We start from the raw sequence: 22,165 nt of genomic DNA on the forward strand, positions 1-22,165 counted from the left end.
AGGTGGTGGCAGCTACAAGCATAGCCACCTTCAAGAGGGGGTTAGATAAAAAATATGGAGCAGAGGTCCATCAGTGGCTATTAGCCACAGTGTGTGTGTGTGTGTGTGTGTGTGTGTATATAAAAAAAATTTTTTTGCCACTGTGTGATACAGAGTGTTGGACTGGATGGGCCACTGGCCTGATCCAACAGGGCTTCTCTTATGTTCTTATGTGACCCAGAGTGTTGGACTGGATGGGCCACTGGCCTGATCCAACAGGGCTTCTCTTATGTTCTTATGTGACCCAGAGTGTTGGACTGGATGGGCCACTGGCCTGATCCAACAGGGCTTCTCTTATGTTCTTATGTGACCCAGAGTGTTGGACTGGATGGGCCACTGGCCTGATCCAACAGGGCTTCTCTTATGTTCTTATGTGACCCAGAGTGTTGGACTGGATGGGCCACTGGCCTGATCCAACATGGCTTCTCTTATGTTCTTATGTGACACAGAGTGTTGGACTGGATGGGCCACTGGCCTGATCCAACAGGGCTTCTCTTATGTTCTTATGTGACGCAGAGTGTTGGACTGGATGGGCCATTGGCCTGATCCAACATGGCTTCTCTTATGTTCTTAGGTGGTTGCCTAGGGCACTGGGAGGGAGGGGGCTCCGATCAGGTTCCCACCTCCCAGTGCCCGAGGCAACTGCCTAAATTTGCTTCCCTTCTGCCACCAGCCCTCTCCCTTCTACTGCACTCCCACCGCTCCCCCCCACCGAAGCTCGCCGCAACAGCGCTGAGCCCTGCTACCGGCTTCTTGCACCCGCGTCTGCCTGTTTTGTGAAGAGACGGATGCAGGAGACTTCGCTCCCCCTTCACTTCCGGTTCTGGAAAGGAGGGGGGAGAAGCCTCCTCCATCCGTCTCTTCACAAAACAGGCAGATGCGGGTGCGAGAAGCCGGTAGCAGGGCTCAGCGTTGTCATGCTGAGCTGGGGGGGGTGGGGGCTGAGCAGAGGGCAGGGGAGTGGCGGGGGAAGCCTGCCTAGGGCTCTTTGTGCCATAGAGCTGGCGCTGACCATGCCATGTGTGTGTCATCCTTTACGCAACCCTTTTTGTTTCTTGGCTAAATCTTTCAAATACATTTTTCCTATTTTGAACCTAGATGCGGACGGAGCTGTACTTCCTTTCCTCCCAGAAGAATCGGCCGAGCCTCTTCGGGATGCCCCTGATTGTGCCGTGCACGGTGCACACGCGGAAGAAGGACCTGTACGATGCCGTCTGGATCCAGGTCTCTCGCCTGGCCAGTCCCCTCCCTCCCCAGGAAGCCAGCAACCACGCTCAGGACTGGTGAGTGGGGCAGTGGGAAAGCCGCACGTGGGCGGCTGCAGGGAGCGAGGGAAGCCGCTCTGCCCCGCAGACAGGAAGAATCAGGGCAAGGCAAGCGCATTCGCAGAGATCCTTTCCAGTACTCCCTCTAAGCAGTGGAGTCTTGTGAGCCAAAATTCTGCTTTCTGAGCTACTGGCATTCAAGTTGTGAGCAACTGCATGAATTGGTTTGCTTTGGGGGCCTTTTTCCTGAGATAAGCCAAAAATGTGTGAACCGGAGGCGTAAAAACTGTGAACTAGCCTCACACTAACTCAGCTTAGAGCAGGGGTGTCAAACATGCGACCTGGGGGGCGAATCAGGCCCCCAAGCAACTGGCTGTCTTCTGCTTCCTTCTCCCTCTCTCTTGCTTCTTTCTGCATCACAGCTTGCTTTGCCAGGCTTGCTCAATCGTACAGGAGCTACAGAGCAAAGCCTCTGTTTTCTTCATTGGTTGAGGCTCCTCCCTTGGAGAGGAAGGCGGGGGGAGGGAGAGCTTCCTTTGCCAGGCCTTCTCAATCCCACAGCAGAGCTACTAAGCCAAGCCTCTCTTCTTTCTATTGGCTGAGGCTCCTCCCCCTCCTGGTCCCCTGGGGAAGAAAGGAAAGAACCATTGCTTCCTTTGCCCAGTTCTCTGGATTGCACAAGAGAGATACAAAGAAAGCACCTTTAAGGCCAACGACTGCTAATGTTTTAATTATGTTTTATTTTAAGCTTTTTAAAAATCTTTGTGTTGGTTTGTGTCCTTTATAAAGATTATATCTCTGCTCGCTGGCATTACATTTTATGCCACACACGCCCGGCCTGACGAGGTCTCCTTTATGTCAGATCCAGCCCTCATAACAAATGAGTTCGACACCCCTGGCTTAGAGGAAACACTGATTCTGACCCAGCCGTGAAACAGCGACCTGAGCCAGTTGTGTCCTCAGCCTTGCAGGGTTGGTTTGAAGATGAAACAGAGCAGGGATTGCTTACCTGGGCATTGTAGCTGCTTATAAGGGAAACTATCGTAATGGGCCTTGACGCATTAAAAATAATTGTCTGTTCCCAGTGATGACAGCATGGGGTACCAGTACCCATTCACACTACGAGTGGTTCAGAAGGACGGCAACTCGTGCGCCTGGTGTCCGTGGTACAGGTAAATCTCGCCCTCTAGAACGGAGATAAAATCAAGCTAGCCAGGCATGGAAGAAAAGCGGGGAGTTAGTCTGGGACTGGAGACGGGCTTGGCGGGACTCTCGCCAGTCACCCTAGGCTGAAAGAAACACAATCGGAGTCCGACTTACCAAGTCGCCCCCAGTTACTGGCAGCCTTGGAACCCCACGGGGTTTTCAAGGCAAGAGCTGAGCAGAGGTGGTTTGCTGATGCCCCTCTCCGCATGGTGACCCTGGGTGGTCTCCCTCCCAAGCGCTGACCAGGGCTGGCCTTTCTCTGATGAGCTTGGCTCGGGGGCTCATCCGCCCAGCCTCCTCCCCGCATGTGGCCCCAGTGCTGTTGAGGAAGAAAAAGGCATGGGAGGCAGGGAGAAAAGAGATAACAGTCTAGTAGTATGGGAAACGGTTTGTAAGGCAACTTCAAAACACTTAACGCTTTCGTGGCAAGGTATTGACATTTGAGCCAAACTGGGTGATTCAGGAGGCTAGTAGCACCTTAGATTCCAACAGAAACCAAAATTCCAGGGCCGGTTTTAACCCACAGCAGCTTATCCTCTGGAAAACATGTTTGGTCTCTTAACAGTGGTCCCCAACCTTTTTGGCACCAGGGACCGGTTTTGTGGAAAACAATATTTCCACGTACGGGGGAAAGGGGCGGGGGATAGTTTCAGGATGATACAATTGTGCTTTTTATTTCTGTCAGTTCGGTGTAGTGGTTAAGTGTGCGGACTCTTATCTGGGAGAACCAGGTTTGATTCCCCACTCCTCCACTTGCACCTGCTGGAATGGCCTTGGGTCAGCCAGAGCTCTGGCAGAGGTTGTCCTTGAAAGGGCAGCTGCTGTGAGAGCCCTCACAGGGGTGTTTTGGGGGAGGAAGGTAAAGGAGATTGTGAGCCGCTCTGAGACTCAGAATGGAGGGCAGGATATAAATCCAGCATCATATTATTATTATTACTACATTGTAATATATAACAAAATAATTACGCAACTCACGGCCCGGTTGCTAAGAGGCCATGGACTTGCACCGGTCCGTGGCCTGGGGGTTGGTGACCCCTGTCTTAAGGGGATCCTGGGCTTGTATTCTAGTCTACGACTAGAGACCAAGACAGCTGCCCACCTGAAACTGGGCTCAAGGAAGCTACCATCTCTCTTTCCCTCTTGGAATGAGCTGAGCCAACCCCTTTTCCCCAGAATTAATGGTGCGAACAGCCAAGCAAGGGCACTTTCTCCATCAGTTCAGCCAAAACATCGAGAGCAGCTGTATTCTCTTTTGGCAGGGTTATGCTCTTTGGGACCCTTTCCTTGTGTTCAGAGCTGTCCCTTTTCCCCCTATGTAGGTTTTGTCGGGGCTGTAAAATCGACTGCACAGAAGAGGGAGCTTACCTTGGGAACGCCTACATTGCCGTCGATTGGGACCCCACGGCGCTTCATCTCCGCTACCAGACATCACAAGAACGGGTAAAAGAAACATCAAATAAAATTGTATTTTCCTGTAACTTTTATAAAAGCATGGCTCTCGGGGATTTCTTGTAGCATCGGTTCTCTGTTCCAAACAGACTTTCCCTTAATCTGCTCTACGGGAGCTTCCATGAGCCAGTGTTCACTTCTTCAGGTATAGCGAGAATGTGAGTCCATCTGTCCTTATATCTTGGAGCGTGGAGGGATTTCAGACGTTGAATGACATCGACAATAACAGTCTTGGTTGGATTAGGTGTGACATATCACACCAATCCTGTCACACCTGCTAGTGTCATTCGGCATCTGGAGTCGTGCCACTCTCCAAGATATAAGGACAGATGGACTTGCATTCGAGCTGTATCTGAAGATACATCCCGTGATTTAGCCCATGGCATCCCATGGCATCCCGTGATTTAGCCACAGTGATTCATGTAACAGTCACCTCCAGCTTAGACTACTGTAACTCCCTCTACGTGGGGCTGCCCTTGATTCTGCGCCGGAAACTCCAGAAGGTGCAGAACACAGCAGCCCGGTTATTAGCATTGAGACCTATACGGGCGTGAACGCAGCCGGCGCTGCTCAAACTGCATTTGCTCCCCATCGAGTACCAGATCCATTTCAAGGTGCTGGTCCTTACCTTTAAGGCCCTATACGGCCTGGGGCCTGCATATCTTTGGGACCACCTCTCCCCCTATGAGACCCCTGGGCTTTGAGATCATCTACACAACATCTTGTGATCGCTGGTCCTAAGGACACCTGGTTGGTCTCAACAAGGGTCAGGGCCTTCTCAATCCGGGCCCCTACCTGGTGGAATGAGCTCCTGTTGGAGATCCGGGCCCTGCGGGACTTACCTACGTTTTGCAGGGCCTGTAAGACGGAGCTCTGCTGCTTTTAATCTACCGGGCGTCCTCTGATACCTTCCCCCAGCACTTATCCATGTGCTTGAGCTGGGTCAAGGGTCTGAGTCACAACCTTAAGTGGTGTCAATGACCTGAAGCTGTGCTATGTGGTGTTAACCAACTGAAGTTGTACCAGCTGCTAGAAGTTAGTCTGAAGAAGACAGAAGTTCTCCACCAGCCTGCACCCCAGGAAGATTATCACCCTCCTTGCATCACTGTGGGTGAATCAGTTTTGAAGGCAGTCCAGCAGTTCAGCTACCTGGGGTGCATCATCATCTCCTCAGATGCCAAGATCGACAAGGAGATTGACAACAGGCTGGCAAAGGCAAACCGTGCATTTGGCCGACTGCATAAAAGAGTGTGGAGCAACAAGCATCTGAAAAAAGGCACAAAGATCAATGTTTACAAAGCGGTTGTGATGACAACCCTCATCTACAGCTCTGAATTGTGGGTTTTATACCGTCATCACCTGCAACTCCTTGAGCGCTTTCATCAGCGCTGTCTTCGCACCATCCTCAACATCCACTGGAGTGACTTTGTGACCAACACTGAAGTCCTCAGGCGGGTGGAGGTTATAAGCATCAAGGCACTGCTGTTGAAGACGCAGCTGCGCTGGGCAGGGCATATTTCTAGGATGGAAAACCACCGCCTTCCCAAGATTGCCCTGTACGGCGAACTCTCCACCGGCCATCGAAATAGAGGGGCATCAAAGAAGAGGTACAAGGACTCCTTGAAGAAATCCCTTGGCACCTGTCGCATCAACCATCACCAGTGGTCTGACCTAGCCTCAGATCGCAAAGCATGGAGACACACCATCCACCAGGCTGTCTCTTCCTTTGAGAACGCACGCATAGCTGGTCTTGAGGACAAAAGGAGACTGAGGAAGAATCGCACTGCTACAGCACCAACCCTAAATCAGACTTTTCCCTGCAGCCACTGTGGCCGGACCTGCCTGTCCCGCATTGGTCTTGTCAGCCACCAGCGAGCCTGCAGCAGACGTGGACTACTGCACCTTTCTTAAATCTTCGTTCGCGAAGTCAAGCCGAGAGAGAGAGTGTACCAGCTGCTGAACTGTGGCCTCTGACTGTATTATTGTTGGAGTTATGACCCTCCACGTATTACGTTTATGAGATATTTTAAATTTGTTGTGTTTAATTGGATATGTTTTATGTATTGCTATTGCAGTGTTTTAATGTCGTAAGCTGCCGTGAGCCCGCCTTGCGGGATAGGGCGGGGTATAAATCGCAAATTAAATTAAAAGCTGAAAGAAATGAAAGCTTGTACCCTGCCCCAAGTTTTTGTTAGTCTTTAAGGCACTACTGGACTTTCGCTCCTTTGTACAGCTACAGACAGACAAACAAGGGTCCCCCTCTTGACCTAAAATTTTCAGAAAACTTTCTCTCTCGCTATCAGACAGCCTCCACGGTTCATGTTGATGGGTTTCAAGTCTGCCTGGGAGCTGCTTGATGCTTCCCGCTTGTTTCTCTTTGGGGTCTGACAGTTCTGGTTTTTAACATCTGCAGGGCCGGTGCTGGGCTTTCTGGTGCCCTAGGCGAATCACCCACTAGCGCCCCACCCCCATTATTAAAAAATGTAGGGAAATTGAAGAGCGCCAAGCTTGAAACTTTCACATTTTTAATTTATTGATTTTTATTTTTTTTTTAAAGTGATGTTATAAAAAAATTGTGAGAATAGGTGCTTGTCGGCCATGTTAGGAAGGAGGGTGGCAGGATAGGATGAGGTGGGAGGCCAAGTCACACATCGGGGAGAGGGGGGTGGCTTGGCTATGTTGAGGGCAGCTTGGTGATGGGAAAGGACAAGGTGACAGTGGTCAGGGGCTGGAGTCATGTGTCAGGGAGGGGGCACCCAGTGGTGCCCCCTAGGCTAGGTGGTGTCAAGCGAGAGGATTTCAAAGTAACTAGTCCTTGCTTTGAAACAAAGTATAGCTTTATTGTTAATCCATATGCTTCTATTGAGTATTGGAACTGATACAGTGTAGCAGCAGAATGCATATTTTAAAGATGGCACATCAAAGGCTCCATAAACAAAGTTACAATTGCTAAACATTCTAGTATTCAGGTGTGAGAAGTTACACAGTGCTTTCTCTTATCTCCCTGCGATTGTTCTTCCTGGGTCCAAGCTAGGCCTGGGAAAATGTCCCTGGAGGCTTTATCTTCAAAGAGCAAATTCCTGCATTTGTTAGTAAAGGCGAGAGAGGCGCAGGGAGGGGCGCCAGCTAACTCTATTGCTTTGATGTGCCTCAGCTTGAATTCAGGGTTAGTAACAGGTACAGTATAACAGTTATAATATAATAAGCATAGACAGGTGCCTTGACAGGTGGCGCCCTAGGCAACTGCCTACTTTGCCTACTCCCACACACCGGTCCTGAACATCTGAACTGCCTATTGCAGTGTCAGACAGTGGAACTTCAAATTAAGCAGACTTCCATTTGTTACAATGTTAAAACTTTATTTGATAGTCCCAGGTTTCTGAGCATGGATACATTGGAACTGATACTCTTTCTTACAGCATAGATGTTTTAACTAGGAGCACATCAAAGGTTTTCTAAACAAATCTACATTCCCACACTAGAGTGATACATTTCACACATTTGCTTTCCCTTATCTCGTTGTGGTTCCCATTCTCACAGGAACAGCTCCGCTAGCTGCCCCTGAGGCATTTTATCTTCAAAGGGTTGTTGCCTTGGTTAGTACCAAGGACAGGAATTCACAGTGGGGTTAGTAACAGCTCCACTTCTACTTTGATATGCAAGGTTTCTATTTGGGGTTAGTAGCAAATGTTAGAAAATGGAGTCAGTTAAGTCAAGCAACTCATTGCAGTTTAAACACAGCATCATATCAGAACATTAAAGCTTTCCAGTCTCTGTTTAAAACTAAATACATACAATTGCCGCTTATTATATTATTGCACTGTTTTGTTTTTTTTAACCTTTTGGCATTGTTACTGGCATTGTTACTATCATGGTGCTAACCTGCTCAGCAGAGCTAACCTGCTCAAACTGGAAAAAATGAACAGACGTATGCATCTATGGCTATCAGTAAACCAAGGGGGAGGGGGGAAGCAGATTAATGACTGCAAGGAGCAAATATTGCAGGCCTGCGAAGATGGCTCTCAGTTGAATCCAAATGGAGCATTTTTCACTCAACGCTCTGCCTTTTGGCAGACAAGATGGAAGTGAGTGCTGCCGCAGTGAGAAAAACCCTGTAACCTTATAGGACTTCTCCATCTGTTTGCTTACAATAGAGAACAGACCTTCTGTCAGTTTTTTCCCCCACTTTGAGCCCAGTAGTGATGTGACAGCTTGAAACCAGCATGTAGAAACTGTGTCAATGTTTTTTTTTCCTAATGGTGACCATGACAAGTAGTTTAGGCAACCAAACCTGTACTTTCCAACATGGGCAAGAAAAGAGCATCCTCACGTGAAAACACGCATCTGCACAGCTTGCCTAATGATCGGCTGACCTGCTTCTCAGCCATTGACCAGGGAGGAGGTGGAGCTGGCGATCAGAACTCAGGCCTGTAAATACAGGAAATGCAAGGACAGCGCGGAGCTTAGCCACAGGGTCCATGAGCTCTGAGGGACAGGGCTTGACCTTCGCCTAGAGGAGGTCTGGGCTCAAACCCGCTTCAGCTCTGAATTCATTAGATGGCCTTGGGTCAAGTCTTCTTGATGGCCAGTGAGCTAATCACCTAATTGAGAGCCAGTTTGGTGTAGTGGTTAAGTGCATGGACTCTTATCTGGGAGAACCGGGTTTGATTCCCCACTCTTCCACTTGCAGCTGCTGGAATGGCCTTGGGTCAGCCATAGCTCTGGCAGAGGTTGTCCTTGAAAGGGCAGCTGCTGTGAAGAGTCCTCTCAGGGTGTCTGTTGTGGGGGAGGAAGATAAAGGAGATTGTGAGCCGCTCTGAGACTCTGAGTGGAAGGCGGAATATAAATCCAATGTCTTCTTCTAATTGTTGTGGTTTGCACATAGGGCATTGACTTGTTCTTCCGTACTGGGCAGAAAGAGAACCAGCCCATGGTGCAGAAGGTCAGGCTACAATGCCTTTCCCTAATAATGTAGATTTCTGTGTGCAAGGATTTAGGTTTTGAACGTTTTCTGCATTTAAAAAAGAGAAACCCCTTTGCTAGCCCACCGTTTCCCTTGTTGTATCCCGTCTTTTGTATCTTCTACACTCTTGTTTCTTCTCTGGCTCCTAGATCGTGGAGGAGCACAGGAGCGTGGAGCAAAGCCGGCGGGGCCAGGCCGAGCCCATCAACCTGGACAGCTGCTTGCGGGCATTCACCAGCGAGGAGGAGCTGGGCGAGGATGAAATGTACTACTGCTCCAAGTGCAAGACTCACTGCCTGGCCACCAAGAAGCTGGACCTCTGGAGGCTTCCCCCTATCCTGGTACTGTTGGCCAGCCCTCCTAGGATCTTGGCTTCAAGCACAACTCCTTTTGCAGGGCCCCAAAATCTAGGAAGCTGCCTCCTTGTTCTGAGTCAGACCACTGGGGTGTCCGACCCAGTGCTTTCCAGGAGCAGTTCTCCAAGGAGAAAGGCAAAGGGTCTTTCTAATCCTTGCTTTCTGAGACCATATTTAACAGGCAGTGCCCTGGGTCCTTCTGCATGCTGAGCTGCCTCACGTCAAGCCAGGCTGCTCAGGCCATTGAGGCGAAATAGTACAGGAGCCATCTAGGTTCAGGTGGGGAGGCCATCTAGCCAACACGGTGGTGTCATAAGCGTGCTGGGATCGAATCTTGGAAACCTGGGTTCCAATGACCACTGTCCCGTGGAAGCTGGCAGGGGTGGCCTTAGACCAGCCACACTCTCTCCGCCTCACCTGCTTCACAGGGTTGTTGTGAGCGTAAACTGGAGGAGGGCAGAATGTAAAAGAAGATGATGATATTGGATTTTTGTCCTGCCCTATACTCTGAGTCTCAGAGTACCTTCCCCCCCGCACAACAGACACCCTGTGAGGTGGGTGGGGCTGAGAGAGCTCTCCCAGAAGCTGCCCTTTCAAGGACAACTCCTGCGAGAGCTATGGCTGGCCCAAGGCCATTCCAGCAGCTGCAAGTGGAGGAGTGGGGAATCAAACCCGGTTCTCCCAGATAAGAGTCCACGCACTTAACCACTACACCAAACTGGCTCTCAAACTGGTAGTAAGTTGCTTTGGGTCTGCCACTGGGAGAGAGAGGTAAATTTCCACCATTGGGTTGTTCATGGGGCCTCCAGGAAGTCCAGACTGTGACCTTCCAAGAGTTTGGGCAGAGAGTGTCTTCCCCTCCCCAGTCCCTGTTAACTTGACATCCCTATAGCTGAAGCAGTGTGGGATTAAACTAGGAACCTTGCTCACAAGGAGGAGAGGCTCTGCCACTCAGCCATCGCCCGTCCGCTGTGCAGATGAGCCCGTGGAGCTACCCTGCACTGAGTTGGAGCTCTGGTCCGTCAAGATCATTACTGTCTGCTCTGAGGGGCAGCGGCTGCCCTGGGCCTTGGGCTGAGATGACTCCTTCTTAGCAGCTGAGTCCCTTTAATAGGCTAGGCAAAAGACCGAACCTGGGATTTGGTGTGTGCAGAGCAGAACAGGATGCACCTCCTACTAGAGATGTAAAATTTCTGGAAATTTTTGGAAAAATTGAAAACAAAATGTTACATTAGCACTTCTCTTTTCTTTTCCAGATCGAAAGTCATTCTGTTACTTTAGGAACATAAAATATGACTATGGACAATTTTACTTGGCGTGAAATTATCACAACTAACGTATTAAAAATATAGTGCAGCCAAACAATTATTACAAACAGAATTTACTTCTAAAATAATATTTATTTGTAATTGCAACAAATGGAACAACAATCCGCTGAACTGTTTACTAGTTTATTTGGAACAGACAAAAAACCCTCCGCAAAACAATTTTTAAAAATCCAGAAGTAACAATTCATATTTCCTCTCCACAGTATTAAATAAATATAAAAAACTCATAAAAAGAATTGAAGAAGGGGGAAGCGTATAGAAGGGAGTGTAGGACTAAGTTTCAATGAATGGGCATGACCTAGGACTTGCTTGTCCTCAGCGGACAGAAATTAGAATAATCTGATACATACATATTTTTTAAAAATGATTTGGAAAATATTTGAACACCTTGTCTTGAAATATTTTATTCATCATGTTCAAATAAAACGTTCCAGGATCAATTTTTTTCTTTTCCTTTTTTCAATTTTTTCCAATTTTTGTTTAGTCGGGGGGAGGCTTCAGGAAAAAAAACGAGGGGAAAAAGAGTTTTTCCCCGAATTTTTTCTGGGTTTTTTTTTTCGAGCCTTCACATCTCTTTCCTCCTACTTGTGGTCCCTCTTGCATGGCATTGCTTGCTTTGGTTGGCAGTGGCCCTCTCCCAGAACCTGAGAACCTTCCAGCTGGATGTGACAAGATTTACCGGTAAATCTTGTTGCAAGTAAAGCAGGTGCTCTGCTTTGTCTGGGTGTGAGCATCTGATGCTGCCCTGCACTGAACCAGATGGCTGATCTATTCATTCCTGGTGCTGCTGGGTTCTGCAGGGGGTTTCCCCCCCACTGTGCTGCACTGTACTGGAGACTGATGCTGGGGTCTTGGCTGGTGCCTTTGGGGTTTAGAGTGCAGCCAAAGAGGGATACGGCTGGTGTATCCTTGTCTGCGCAGGTGAGAGGTCTTAGTTTGCCACAGTGCATACGTGGCTATGATATCTGGACAGTCTGCAAGTGTCTTCAGTCTTTCCCACCTGCTTCCAGTGCCCTTGGGGCTTAGCTGACATTTTGCAAAGATGAATGAAAGAATGTGGGCTAAAGAGTGTGGATTTGAATTCTGCTTCAAGGACCAGTTCAGCCAGTGCAAGTAAAGCTCTTTCAGCCTCAGTTCTCCCACCCCCATGAGAGGACTATGAAAGGCCCCACCTCACAAGACTGTTGTGAGGAGGAATTAACTGCAAATGAACAGCTAAATTACTTTTGCTGGTTTTTCCTTGCTCTGATACTTCTAGTCCTGTTCTCGTCTGATGGTTAAATTGCTATTTTTAAAAATGTCTTATTAATTGCAGCGGTTTGGGATAGAGACTTCAGAGGTGTCTTATAAATCCCATAAATCAGTGTTTCCCATTTGCAGGGTCGTGACCTGGTACCGGGCCACGGAAGCCTCAATACCAGGACTCCAGGGGCGGCTCGACAACCCCCACCCCCTCCCCTCTCCATCTATCTTCAGCACTACATGCCGCACCACGCTCCAGCCCCTGCCCCCCCCAATGCCGCCGTCCGTAGCACTCAGAGAGCGCTACAGACACTGCACACTGGCCAGAAGCCCTTCTTCTCTCTCTGATGTTTGAAACCATCAGAGAGGGTGGGGAAAGCTCTTGGCTGGCACGCAGTCTCTGTATCGCTTCCTGAGCATCCTCCACCTGGACCATGGGGAAGGAACCAGGCCAAGGAGGGGAAAAGTTTGGGAAACCCTGCCATAAATAAAGAAAAGGGCATTGAATCATCCAGATAGGATGCAGCTGAATTTTTTTTTTTTGAAACAAAACCATAGTGTGTTTTTCCACCTCCTAGATCATCCACTTGAAGCGCTTCCAGTTTGTCAATGGCCGCTGGATCAAATCCCAGAAAATTGTCAAGTTTCCCCGCGAGAGTTTTGACCCGAGTGCCTTCCTGGTGCCAAGAGACCCCAGCTGCTGGGCGCAGAAGCTGCCGACCCCGCAGGCCGAAGACCTTTCCTTGCCCCAGGCCCTGCAGGAGGAGTGTCGGAGAACGGAGACACCCAACGTTGGCCTGGCAGGGGAGGGCGACGCTCTGACCCGCAGCCCCTCCTCCCTCAACGCTTCCAACATCTTAAACAACATCAAAGGTAGGAGGAAGGCTGCCAAATGCTCTTTGCGATCCTGTGTGGTGTACTAGAGAAGTGGACACCCGATGGAATCGCACCCGGAACCTCAGTCAGACCAAAGACAACTGTTGAATGTCACACTTAATATTTGAATTAGAAGCCCCCTTGAGCATTGCACACCTTGTTAAAATCTACTTAGAAACATCGTTCCTGGTCGTTTTCAATTAAACGCATGCCCCAATCTTGTGAATATTCTTAGCAGCAGCAGCTTCTTCTGTACCTTGCAGGATTGTTGTGGGAATAAAATTGGTAAGGGAACCGTTTGTGTCAACTAGAGCTCCTTTGAGCAAGAGAGAGAGAGGCAGGACTTCCCACTGCTGGTCTGATCCTTGCTGCTGGTAGTTGAGTCACGTGGGGGGTTTTCCCATTTTTTTGGCTAGTTTGTATATACTTTTGAAGCCCTCTTGAATATTTTCCCTAGTAGAATTCATATGAAGCTGTCTTATAGTGAATCAGCCCCTTGGTGTAACAAAGGGATGGCCAAACTGTGGCTCTTTCACACATACCATGTGGCTCTTGAAGCCCCCATTACCCTGTCAGATGGCTTGGAGAAGGCATTTATCTCTTTAAATCACTTCGCCAAGCCAATTAGCAGCTTAAAGAATGCATTTAAAGTTTGTTTCTTTCTTTCTTTCTTTCTTTCTTTCTTTCTTTCTTTCTTTCTTTCTTTCTTTCTTTCTTTCTTTCTTTCTTTCTTTCTTTCTTTCTTTCTTTCTTTCTTTCTTTCTTTCCTTCCTTCCTTCCTTCCTTCCTTCCTTCCTTCCTTCCTTCCTTCCTTCCTTCCTTCCTTCCTCTGATGTTCATGTCTTGCGGCTCTCAAACATCTGACATTTCTTCTGCGTGGCTCTTATGTTAAGCACATTTGGCCACCCCTGGTCCAACAAGATCAATATTATGTACTCAGTGTGGCAGCGGTCTCCAGGGACTCAGGCAGAGGTCTTTTCACATTACTTACTTTTTTGATGGGGATTGAACTTGGAACCTTTTGCAGGTGCTTTATCACTGAACCATGCCCCCTCCCTTAAAAATAAAAGCCCAGGCTCAAACTTATGGCTCCCATATCAAAGGCTGACACCCTGATGACTGGGCCAAGTCAGCAGAACAGTAGCCTGCAGGTCCTCGTAACTCTGTGTGTGTGTGTGTGTGTGCGTGCATGTTTTTTAAGCCTGGGTGGCTCTGATGGGTCCGTTTCAGCCTCTTGACGCCCTCTCTCTTCCCAGCATCTCCCTTGTCTGGAAGGAAATGCCCGGCAGGCTGCCCCTCGAGTAAAACCGTCAGCCCGACTGGCAGCCCGAGGACTTTGGGGAAAGGCAAGGGGCGCCTTCGGCTTCCTCAGCTGTACAAAAACAAACTGTCTGGGAGCAAAGAGAACTTGGATGCCGGGCGAGAGAACGGCGCCGATGCGGATCAGAAGGTCACCCCTGAACAAGGAGACATTGCGGGCCGGGGGCAGGCTCCGGGAGGCAGCCAGGGCGAACCCTTTGCCGCCCAGGACCACGAAGGGACTTTAGCCAACGGCTACCTTTGCACACAGAACTCGCACAGCGACGGCAGCCTCAACGGTCAGCTCGAAACCTGCGGGGAGGAGGAACTGGGGGACGACCAAAGAGAAGGCTGTGAGAACCCCATCTACAACCTATATGCAATTTCGGTAGGTGTGTCTGTGCAGGAGTCACCATGATGCCCGAATGCCAGGGGTGGGGGTGGTGAGGGGGAGGAACCTCTGCCGTTGTGCGGCTACAGAAAGGGCAGGGGTGGGTTCGGTGACTGGCAAAAAAAGCAAGCGGGCAAGCACCGAAGGGAGTACGTTCATCCAGTTATATTGTCTTCCTTTGATCCAGCAGGTCTGCCTATCCCCCCTCCCCCCACTGCGGGTGGGTGTTTCTCTGCCACTCCCACTGCTCATCAGCTGCCTGGAGTTACCAGCACTGGAGGGAGGCCTAGCCCAGCCCAATGTGGCAAAGACGTCACTTCCAGTGCACCCTGGAAGTGACACCACATTGCTGGCGATGCAAGATGCTCCAGTATTTTGGCAAAATCTCTATGGTAGAAGTTGTTTTTTGCCAGAGCATCTGCATTGCTGGCAGTGTGATGATGTCACTTCCTGTGTGCGCTATAACTGACATTGCTGTTGTGCCAGACTACAGTCTCCCCCTCGCCGCCCATTGCCAGGGGTACCTGGCTGCAATTCTCCCTCTAAGTTGTGGAGTCTTGCAAGCAACAATTCTACTTGGTGAGCTACTGGCATTAAAGCTGTGAGCCACTGCATGAATTAGTTGGCTCTGTGAGCTAGCTCACGCTAACTCTGACAGTGCTATTGGCCAACAAGGAAGAGCACCTTTTGCTAGGACTCACAAAGAGCAATGCGTATTTCATTCGATATCAATCGCTCTCACACCTTTATTGGCATAACAGAAGGAAACGCACAGAAACTTGTCCACCAGACAACGAGAAATCCAATATGTCTGTTCGATGCATAAAAGGGTTAAAATAGGATTAAGGATCACAATGAAATCTGCTGAAAATAATTTTTGACGATCTGAGCCAAGAATTTGGCATATCAGTTACGGTCAAGGAAAAACAAAGAAGGGAAAGAAACTTAGCCCAAAAACTGGAGTAAGAAACTTGAAGGGTTAATATGCAATTAAAGCGCCAAACATTAAAAACAAACTGTAAAATAAATCATAAATCGACATGCATGTATTTATTGCAGGAAGCTAAAACCATTTAAGGGCCCATCATTAGCCTCTATCCTATGTACAATAATAAAACCACTTAACTTGACCTGACGCGTCTCGACCTAGCCTGGTTGTCTTCAGAAGTCAGAAAGATAAGTACACATATTGGCTCATAATACAGAATACAATAAAACAATACTGGACCACAAGGAAATTTAACGAAGTGACAAAGGCTTAAAGATATTCTTGAGGCCTCTTATTCTACAACCTTATGTTCTAATCAAGGGCATACACATTGCATCCAGTGTCTTATCGTATGTCACATGGTCCAGAATTGATCAAGGTAGGTGTAAGGTCACAGCCTAGGTGCCAAGAGTTATGTGCCTCAAGAATATCTTTAAGCCTTTGTCACTTCATTAAATTCCCTTGCGGTCCAGCATTGTTCTATTGTTTTATTGTATTCTGTATTATGAGCCAATATGTGTACTTAGCTTTCTGACTTCTGAAGAAGACCAATCTAGGTCAAAACGCATCAGGTCAAGTTGAGTGAGTTCCCATTGTGGTTTTATGATTGCACACAGGATAGAGGCTTCTGATGGGCCCCTAAATGGTTTTAGCTTTGAACATACGAACATATGAAGCTGCCTTATACCAAATCAGACCCTCGGTCCATCAAAGTCAGTATTGTCTACTCAGACTGGCAGCAGCTTTCCAGGGTCTCAAGCTGAGGTTTTTCATGCCTACTTGCCTGGACCCTTTTTAGTTGGAGATGCCGGCGATTGAAACTGAGACCTGCTGCTTACCAAGCAGATGCTCTACCACTGAGCCACCGTCCCTCCTTTCTACAATAAATACATGTATGTTGGTTTATTATTTATTTTATAGTTTTTAATGTTTGGCCCTTTAATTGCATGTTAACCTTTCAGGTTTCTTATATCATTGTCATTTAGTAAGAAAGTACCTAACATGTCCTCAGAGGACTCCGGAGTAGCTCTTATCTGTCTGATGGAGCGGCAAGAATTTGGCCTATGAGATGACCGACTTTGGTGCCTGATGCATTGGAAATAAGCAGGGGTTTTTTTGAGTGGGAACGCACAGGAGCACAGCTCCAGCTGGCTTGGTGTCAGGGGGTGTGGCCTAATGGGCAAATGAATTCCTGCTGGACTTTTTCCACAGAAAAACCCTGTGTGAAACAATGGTGACATCAGGGGGTGTGGCTTAATATGCAAATGAGTTCCTGCTGGGCTTTTTCTACCCAAAACACCTGGAAATGAAGAACAGATTATGTGGAAGGGCGGCGTCCCCTCCCTCGTTCCTAACCTCTTCCTTTCTAGCCCTTTCTTCTGGTTGAGGCGGTTGCTGCCCCTCCTGCTGGCGTTTAGTCGTGTTCACAAGGTGCGGGCGGCATCAGTGCAATCTTTCCAGAAGCACCTTTTGACCCAGGAGAACTCGGTCACCGTCTTCCCCATCAAAGCATCCATTGGAGATCATTGACTGAATCTGTCTTCTGGTTCTGAGCTTCTGTGTTTTGTTTTTTTGAGCCTGACACTGGTTCCTTCGTTTGTCTCCCCAAAAGCGGAGGCTTCGCTCCATTGTCACCAGCCATGGCAGAAGCGCAGGGTCTGCAAGGGGGCCACTTCAGCGTACACTACAGTTTGCAGAGGAGCTCCAGGGAGGCCTTGGTGGGGCTTCCCTTCCCTCCCCCTGAATGGGAGCAGGAGCACCGTAAGTCTGGCTGGGACCCTCTCGAGGCTCCTATCCAGGATTGCCTCAAACTCCCTCCAACCTTCGTGGCACTCCCGCAGTCCCTTTGTGTGCAGAGTTGCCAAGGAGTGCTGAAATTGGCACTGGGTGCAGAAATCAGGTTTGGGAGACGCTCTGCTTTTGTTTAAAAAAGGAGCTTCTAGCTCTCTGGACTGTGAAAGGCATGCTGGGAAATGTGGGCAGAACCAGTGGTACCTGGCTGAATCAGATACTGGGGCAACGGTCCGGTAGTCTGCAGAACTCCTCCCCTTCCCTCGCAAGTAACAGAATCCAAATAAATTAAGCAGAATACACACATACATGTAGAACAAAGCAGGAGTCAAGTGTACCTTCGGGACCAACAAAGTTTTATTCAGAACATAAGCTTTCGTGTGCTCCAAGCACAGTCTGATGAAGTGTGCTTGGAGCACACAAAAGCTGACATTCTGAATAAAACTGTGCTGGTCTTAAAGGTCCACCTGACTCCTACTTTGTTCTACCGCTTCAGACCAACGCGGCTCCCCACTTGGATCTGCACACATACATGTAAACTTGTTGCTCAGATCACAGAGCAGCTTTCAGGGGCTGAGGTTTGAGGCCATGTCCATGTAGCCCTGGCTACCACAGGAAGTAGATGTTTCATTGCCTCGAGTGGAATGAGAGGATGGCTTCATGGATTAAAATGTGGCAAACAGGCTTCTGTGTCATACCGAACGCTTCTTCACAGTGGCCTTGCTAGAGATGGCTGTTATTTGCTTTGCTGGTTTGCAGAACCAGAAGGCCTGCCGCCCCCCCCCCCCTCACCTGAACCACCCAATGCACAGCAGTTCTGCTTGCAGCCAAGACTCCCTCTAAGCTGTGGAGCCTTGTGAGCAAAACTTCTACTTTTAAAGTTGCGAGCTGCTGCATAAATTTTTTTATGCTGGAGCCATTTTTTTTCCCCTGAGCTGAGACAAAAGCGTGTGAGCTGGAGGCTAAAAAACTGTGAGCTAGCGCACACTAACTCAGCCTTGAAGGACACACTGTTTGCAGCCCCGTGTGAATCTTACACCATCTTTGAGAAGCACAGAATGGACATCTGTGTCCAAAGCCGGTTTGGTGTAGCGGTTAAGTGTGCAGAATCTTATCTGGGAGAACCGGGTTTGATTCCCCACTCCTCCACTTGCACCTACTAGCATGGCCTTGGGTCAGCCATAGTTATCACAGAGCTTGTCCTTGAAAGGGCAGCTGGGAGATTTTAAGGGAGATTTTAAGCCGCTCTGAGTCTCTGTCCTTGAAAGGTTAGCTGCTGTGAGAGTCCTCTCAGCCCCACCCACAGGGTGTCTGTTGTGGGGGAGAAGATATGGGAGATTATAAGCCGCTCTGAGTCTCTGTCCTTGAAAGGGCAGCTGCTGTGAGAGTCCTCTCAGCCCCACCCACCTCACAGGGGGTCTGTTGTGGGGGGAGAAGATATGGGAGATTATAAGCCGCTCTGAGTCTCTGTCCTTGAAAGGGCAGCTGCTGTGAGAGTCCTCTCAGCCCCACCCACCTCACAGGGGGTCTGTTGTGGGGGGAGAAGATATGGGAGATTGTAAGCCGCTCTGAGTCTCTGTCCTTGAAAGGGCAGCTGCTGTGAGAGTCCTCTCAGCCCCACCCACCTCACAGGGGATCTGTTGTGGGAGGAGCAGATATGGGAGATTGTAAGCCACTGAGTCTCTGTCCTTGAAAGGGCAGCTTCTGTGAGAGTCCTCTCAGCCCCACCCACCTCACAGGGGGGTCTGTTGTGGGGGGAGAAGATATGGGAGATTGTAAGCCGCTCTGAGTCTCTGTCCTTGAAAGGGCAGCTGCTGTGATAGCCCTCTCAACCCCACCCATTTCACAGGGGGTCTGTTGTGGGGGAAGGAGATATGGGAGATTGTAAGCTGCTCTGAGTCTCTGTCCTTGAAAGGGCAGCTGCTGTGAGAGCCCTCTCAGCCCCACCCACTTCACAGGGGGGGTCTGTTGTGAGGGAAGGAGATATGGGAGATTGTGAGCCACTCTGAGATTTGGATTGGAGGGTGAAATATAAATCCAATATCATCATCATCATCTCCTTCTTACCTTTGCTCATCTCATTAAAGGCGAATCCCACCTGATAGGACATAAAAGAGGCATTCTAAACTTGAGTTCTGAAAGAGCATTGGGGGATCGCGCGTTTTTGGGAAGTCGGACGGGAGGGTCTCTCCTTCTTGTAACTCGGGTCTTTCTTTTCCCCAGTGCCATTCAGGAATCATGGGAGGAGGTCACTACGTCACTTATGCCAAAAACCCCAACGACAAGTGGTACTGTTACAACGACAGCAGCTGTAAGGTAAGTGCTCCCTTGCCCCAGAGGCAACCAAGGTGGTCTGGAGAGATCTCACACCTGAGGGGAGTTTTGTGACCCCCACAGCTGCAGAGGGTGAGAGCTCCAGCCTCTGTTCAATGAGCAAGACTGGGGGCTTCCACCTAACGCTTGGCTCCCCTGTGCTGTTCAGCTGATGGAGCGGCCTGAGCTCAGGGTGCACCAGGCCTTGTGGTTTCCTGGCCTGCGCTGCTCTTCTTCCAAACGTTGGGGGAGGGAAGCAGACTTAGGCAGACTGAGGGTTAATTTTTTAGTGCCTGGGGTAGGAAATCAAGATGGCTGCCCCCCGTCGGTAAACGTTTCCTCATCATTCAGTCATAACCAGCACAGGTTAATCCTTGTTTCAAATTCCCCATTCGCGGGAAGGGAACCCCGGTTTGTCACAACCCCCAGATGAAGATGCTGGTAACAAATCAGAGTTAGTTGGTAGCCTTCCTAAACTGTCTTGAATCTTGGCTCCACCTGTTTGTGCTCATCCGACAACTCTGGCTGTGTCAAGGACGTCTGAATCATTCACCGAGAAATTTGCTGTTCTCCACACTAACCGAAAAGCAGCTTTAAAAGCTTGCCCATAGACCAGAATTTTTTTTTTCCCGGGGCAGTGGGGGGAGTGAGGATTATTCGGAGAATCTCTGCATGTGACAGGCATTCCAGGTATGCAGAAAAATATGACTTAGTGAAATTAAGCAAAGGAGAGGAGCAGCAAGTGGGGGGAGGCCCGTGAAGAGCAGAAAGGGTCCTGGGAGTGCTCCAGGAGGCCCGGAACGTTGAGCTCAGTCGAAGGGAAGGCGAGGAATCAACTTAGAGAATCCCAGAGGGCAAGATTTTGAAGGGTGGGTCTCCCACATTCTTCCCTTTCCCCCTGCTGTTCTCCAGCCGGCAAACCTATAGTTAGGATCAACCTTTTCCATACTTTTGTCTGCCCAGTAAACTGGGACACTTCGCTTGAAGGCATTCAGCCCTGTGCAGAATGAGACACGGCCTTTCCTGGGAGGGACCGGGCTGCACGAAAGCACCCTCTTCAGAACGAGCGGTGAGGGCAGGTTAGAAGGCCGCACGTGCCACTATTATACAGCGTAGACTTAATTTTTAGGAAGGTTGCATTGTTTTTTGTAAGCGAAGGTTTTTATCGTGAGGCGGAAGAAAAACCTCTGCATCCCTCCTTCCAGGAATTGCATCCCGAGGAAATTGACACGGACTCCGCCTACATCCTTTTCTACGAGCAGCAGGGGGTGGACTATGCACAGTTTCTGCCGAAGATCGATGGCAAGAACATGGCGGACACAAGCAGCATGGACGAGGACTTTGAGTCGGACTACAAAAAGTACTGTGTTCTGCAGTGAGTGGGAAAAGGGGGGACTTTTCCCAAGGGCCTCGTCTCCAGTCGCTCCTTCTGGTGGAAGTTGGCGTTGGCTGAGCAGAAGAGCTAAACGTCATTTTCATTCTCTTTATTTTCCCTCTTGTTATCTGAAAGCACAACTAAAGAGAGAGAGAGAGAGAGAAAGAGAAAAGAACAAAAGAAATCCTAATTAAATAGCAGTTCATATCATGCAATAGAATCGGTTTCGTTCAGATCTCTCGCTGTGTGCCTGGAAACGTTTGTCGGCTTTTTCTTTCTTTTGTGGCTGTTTTTTAAACTTGCCTTCGGCCTTTAAACTGGTTTGATGTCATCAAGCTAGGACCAAATTAGTTAAATTTTAAATAACCTCAAAGAAGAGCTGACCTGAAGTAACATCAAGGGTTTTTTAAAAAAAACAAATTATCCTTAGCAAAAGGGAAAATAAAACCTTTTTAAGGCTCTGTTTAGCTCCGAGACAATTAACACGTAGTGTTGTCTGCTGGCAGCATGAAATGACTACCTCCTGTTTCTGAAGTTCTATTCCATTTTTGTGGCCAGATTGGGAAGACAGCGTTAGGTTCACGTGCACAAACGCTACAGCAGGGTCAGGGGGCGTTTCCCCCCTTTAAGTTTTCCAGCCTTCCGGATTCTTTCTCTTGCGGTTGTTGACAGCCTGCTAACGTCTGTGAACAGACTCACTTCCTGAAGAACGTTCTCGATGCCCGGGCTGGGCAGCGTGTCTGCAGGAGTGGCCGGAGAGGTCTTCCTTCTTATCTCGGAGTTGTGCTGGGAGGGGAGGGAAGAAGTGAACGATTATCTGCATTGATCATCTGAAGCTCCAAAGTGTGTTTGACTGGGAGGGGGGGGGGCGTCTATCCATGTGTCATGGAGTGCTTATAATGAATGAAGGATTTTTCTGTTTACTTTAGATTCAGGTTGCACATAGCAAGCATTCCCTGACATCCATGTGAGAAGTTCCCCATTGAAGGCACTAGCACCGTCCCCCCCCCCCCCCCGTTAAATTAAATCGGTGTCCATGATGCAGATTTCCTTTGCTTTCAAAGCTGAGAGTGGGGCGATAATGCTGTCTAGCCACACTGCCGAGATTGGGATCATCACACTCTTCCCCCAGTCGCTCCCCTCTAAGCTGAACCCCTTTCAGGCTCCCTTTCCAAATTCTGCCCAGGGCTGATGCGACATTTAATCAATTAACAGTTGATGGGGGAAGGAGCAGAATGTGAAGTTTTATCTCGCATCCCGCACCGCTGAGCCGTGGCTAAGAGT

General features: G+C 49.1%; 1 protein-coding gene across 3 annotated transcripts in view; it reads left to right on the top strand.

Annotated features, from left to right (window-relative positions):
• The window catches only part of USP32 (ubiquitin specific peptidase 32), a 245,394-nt gene extending 223,994 nt beyond the window's left edge, over window positions 1-21,400 (top strand). For all 3 annotated transcript variants that reach the window (XM_060259077.1, XM_060259078.1, XM_060259079.1), the window contains exons 27-34: window positions 1,138-1,322; window positions 2,390-2,476; window positions 3,830-3,950; window positions 9,072-9,263; window positions 12,427-12,721; window positions 13,981-14,411; window positions 19,417-19,509; window positions 20,712-21,400. In XM_060259077.1, coding sequence (XP_060115060.1) covers window positions 1,138-1,322; window positions 2,390-2,476; window positions 3,830-3,950; window positions 9,072-9,263; window positions 12,427-12,721; window positions 13,981-14,411; window positions 19,417-19,509; window positions 20,712-20,885 — 1,578 coding nt within the window. In that variant the 3' untranslated portion in view covers window positions 20,886-21,400. The remainder of the gene's footprint in view (window positions 1-1,137; window positions 1,323-2,389; window positions 2,477-3,829; window positions 3,951-9,071; window positions 9,264-12,426; window positions 12,722-13,980; window positions 14,412-19,416; window positions 19,510-20,711) is intronic.
• The last annotated feature ends 765 nt before the right edge of the window (window positions 21,401-22,165 follow it).

Source organism: Heteronotia binoei, chromosome 18, assembly GCF_032191835.1.
Source record: "Heteronotia binoei isolate CCM8104 ecotype False Entrance Well chromosome 18, APGP_CSIRO_Hbin_v1, whole genome shotgun sequence".
Taxonomy (NCBI): domain Eukaryota; kingdom Metazoa; phylum Chordata; class Lepidosauria; order Squamata; family Gekkonidae; genus Heteronotia; species Heteronotia binoei.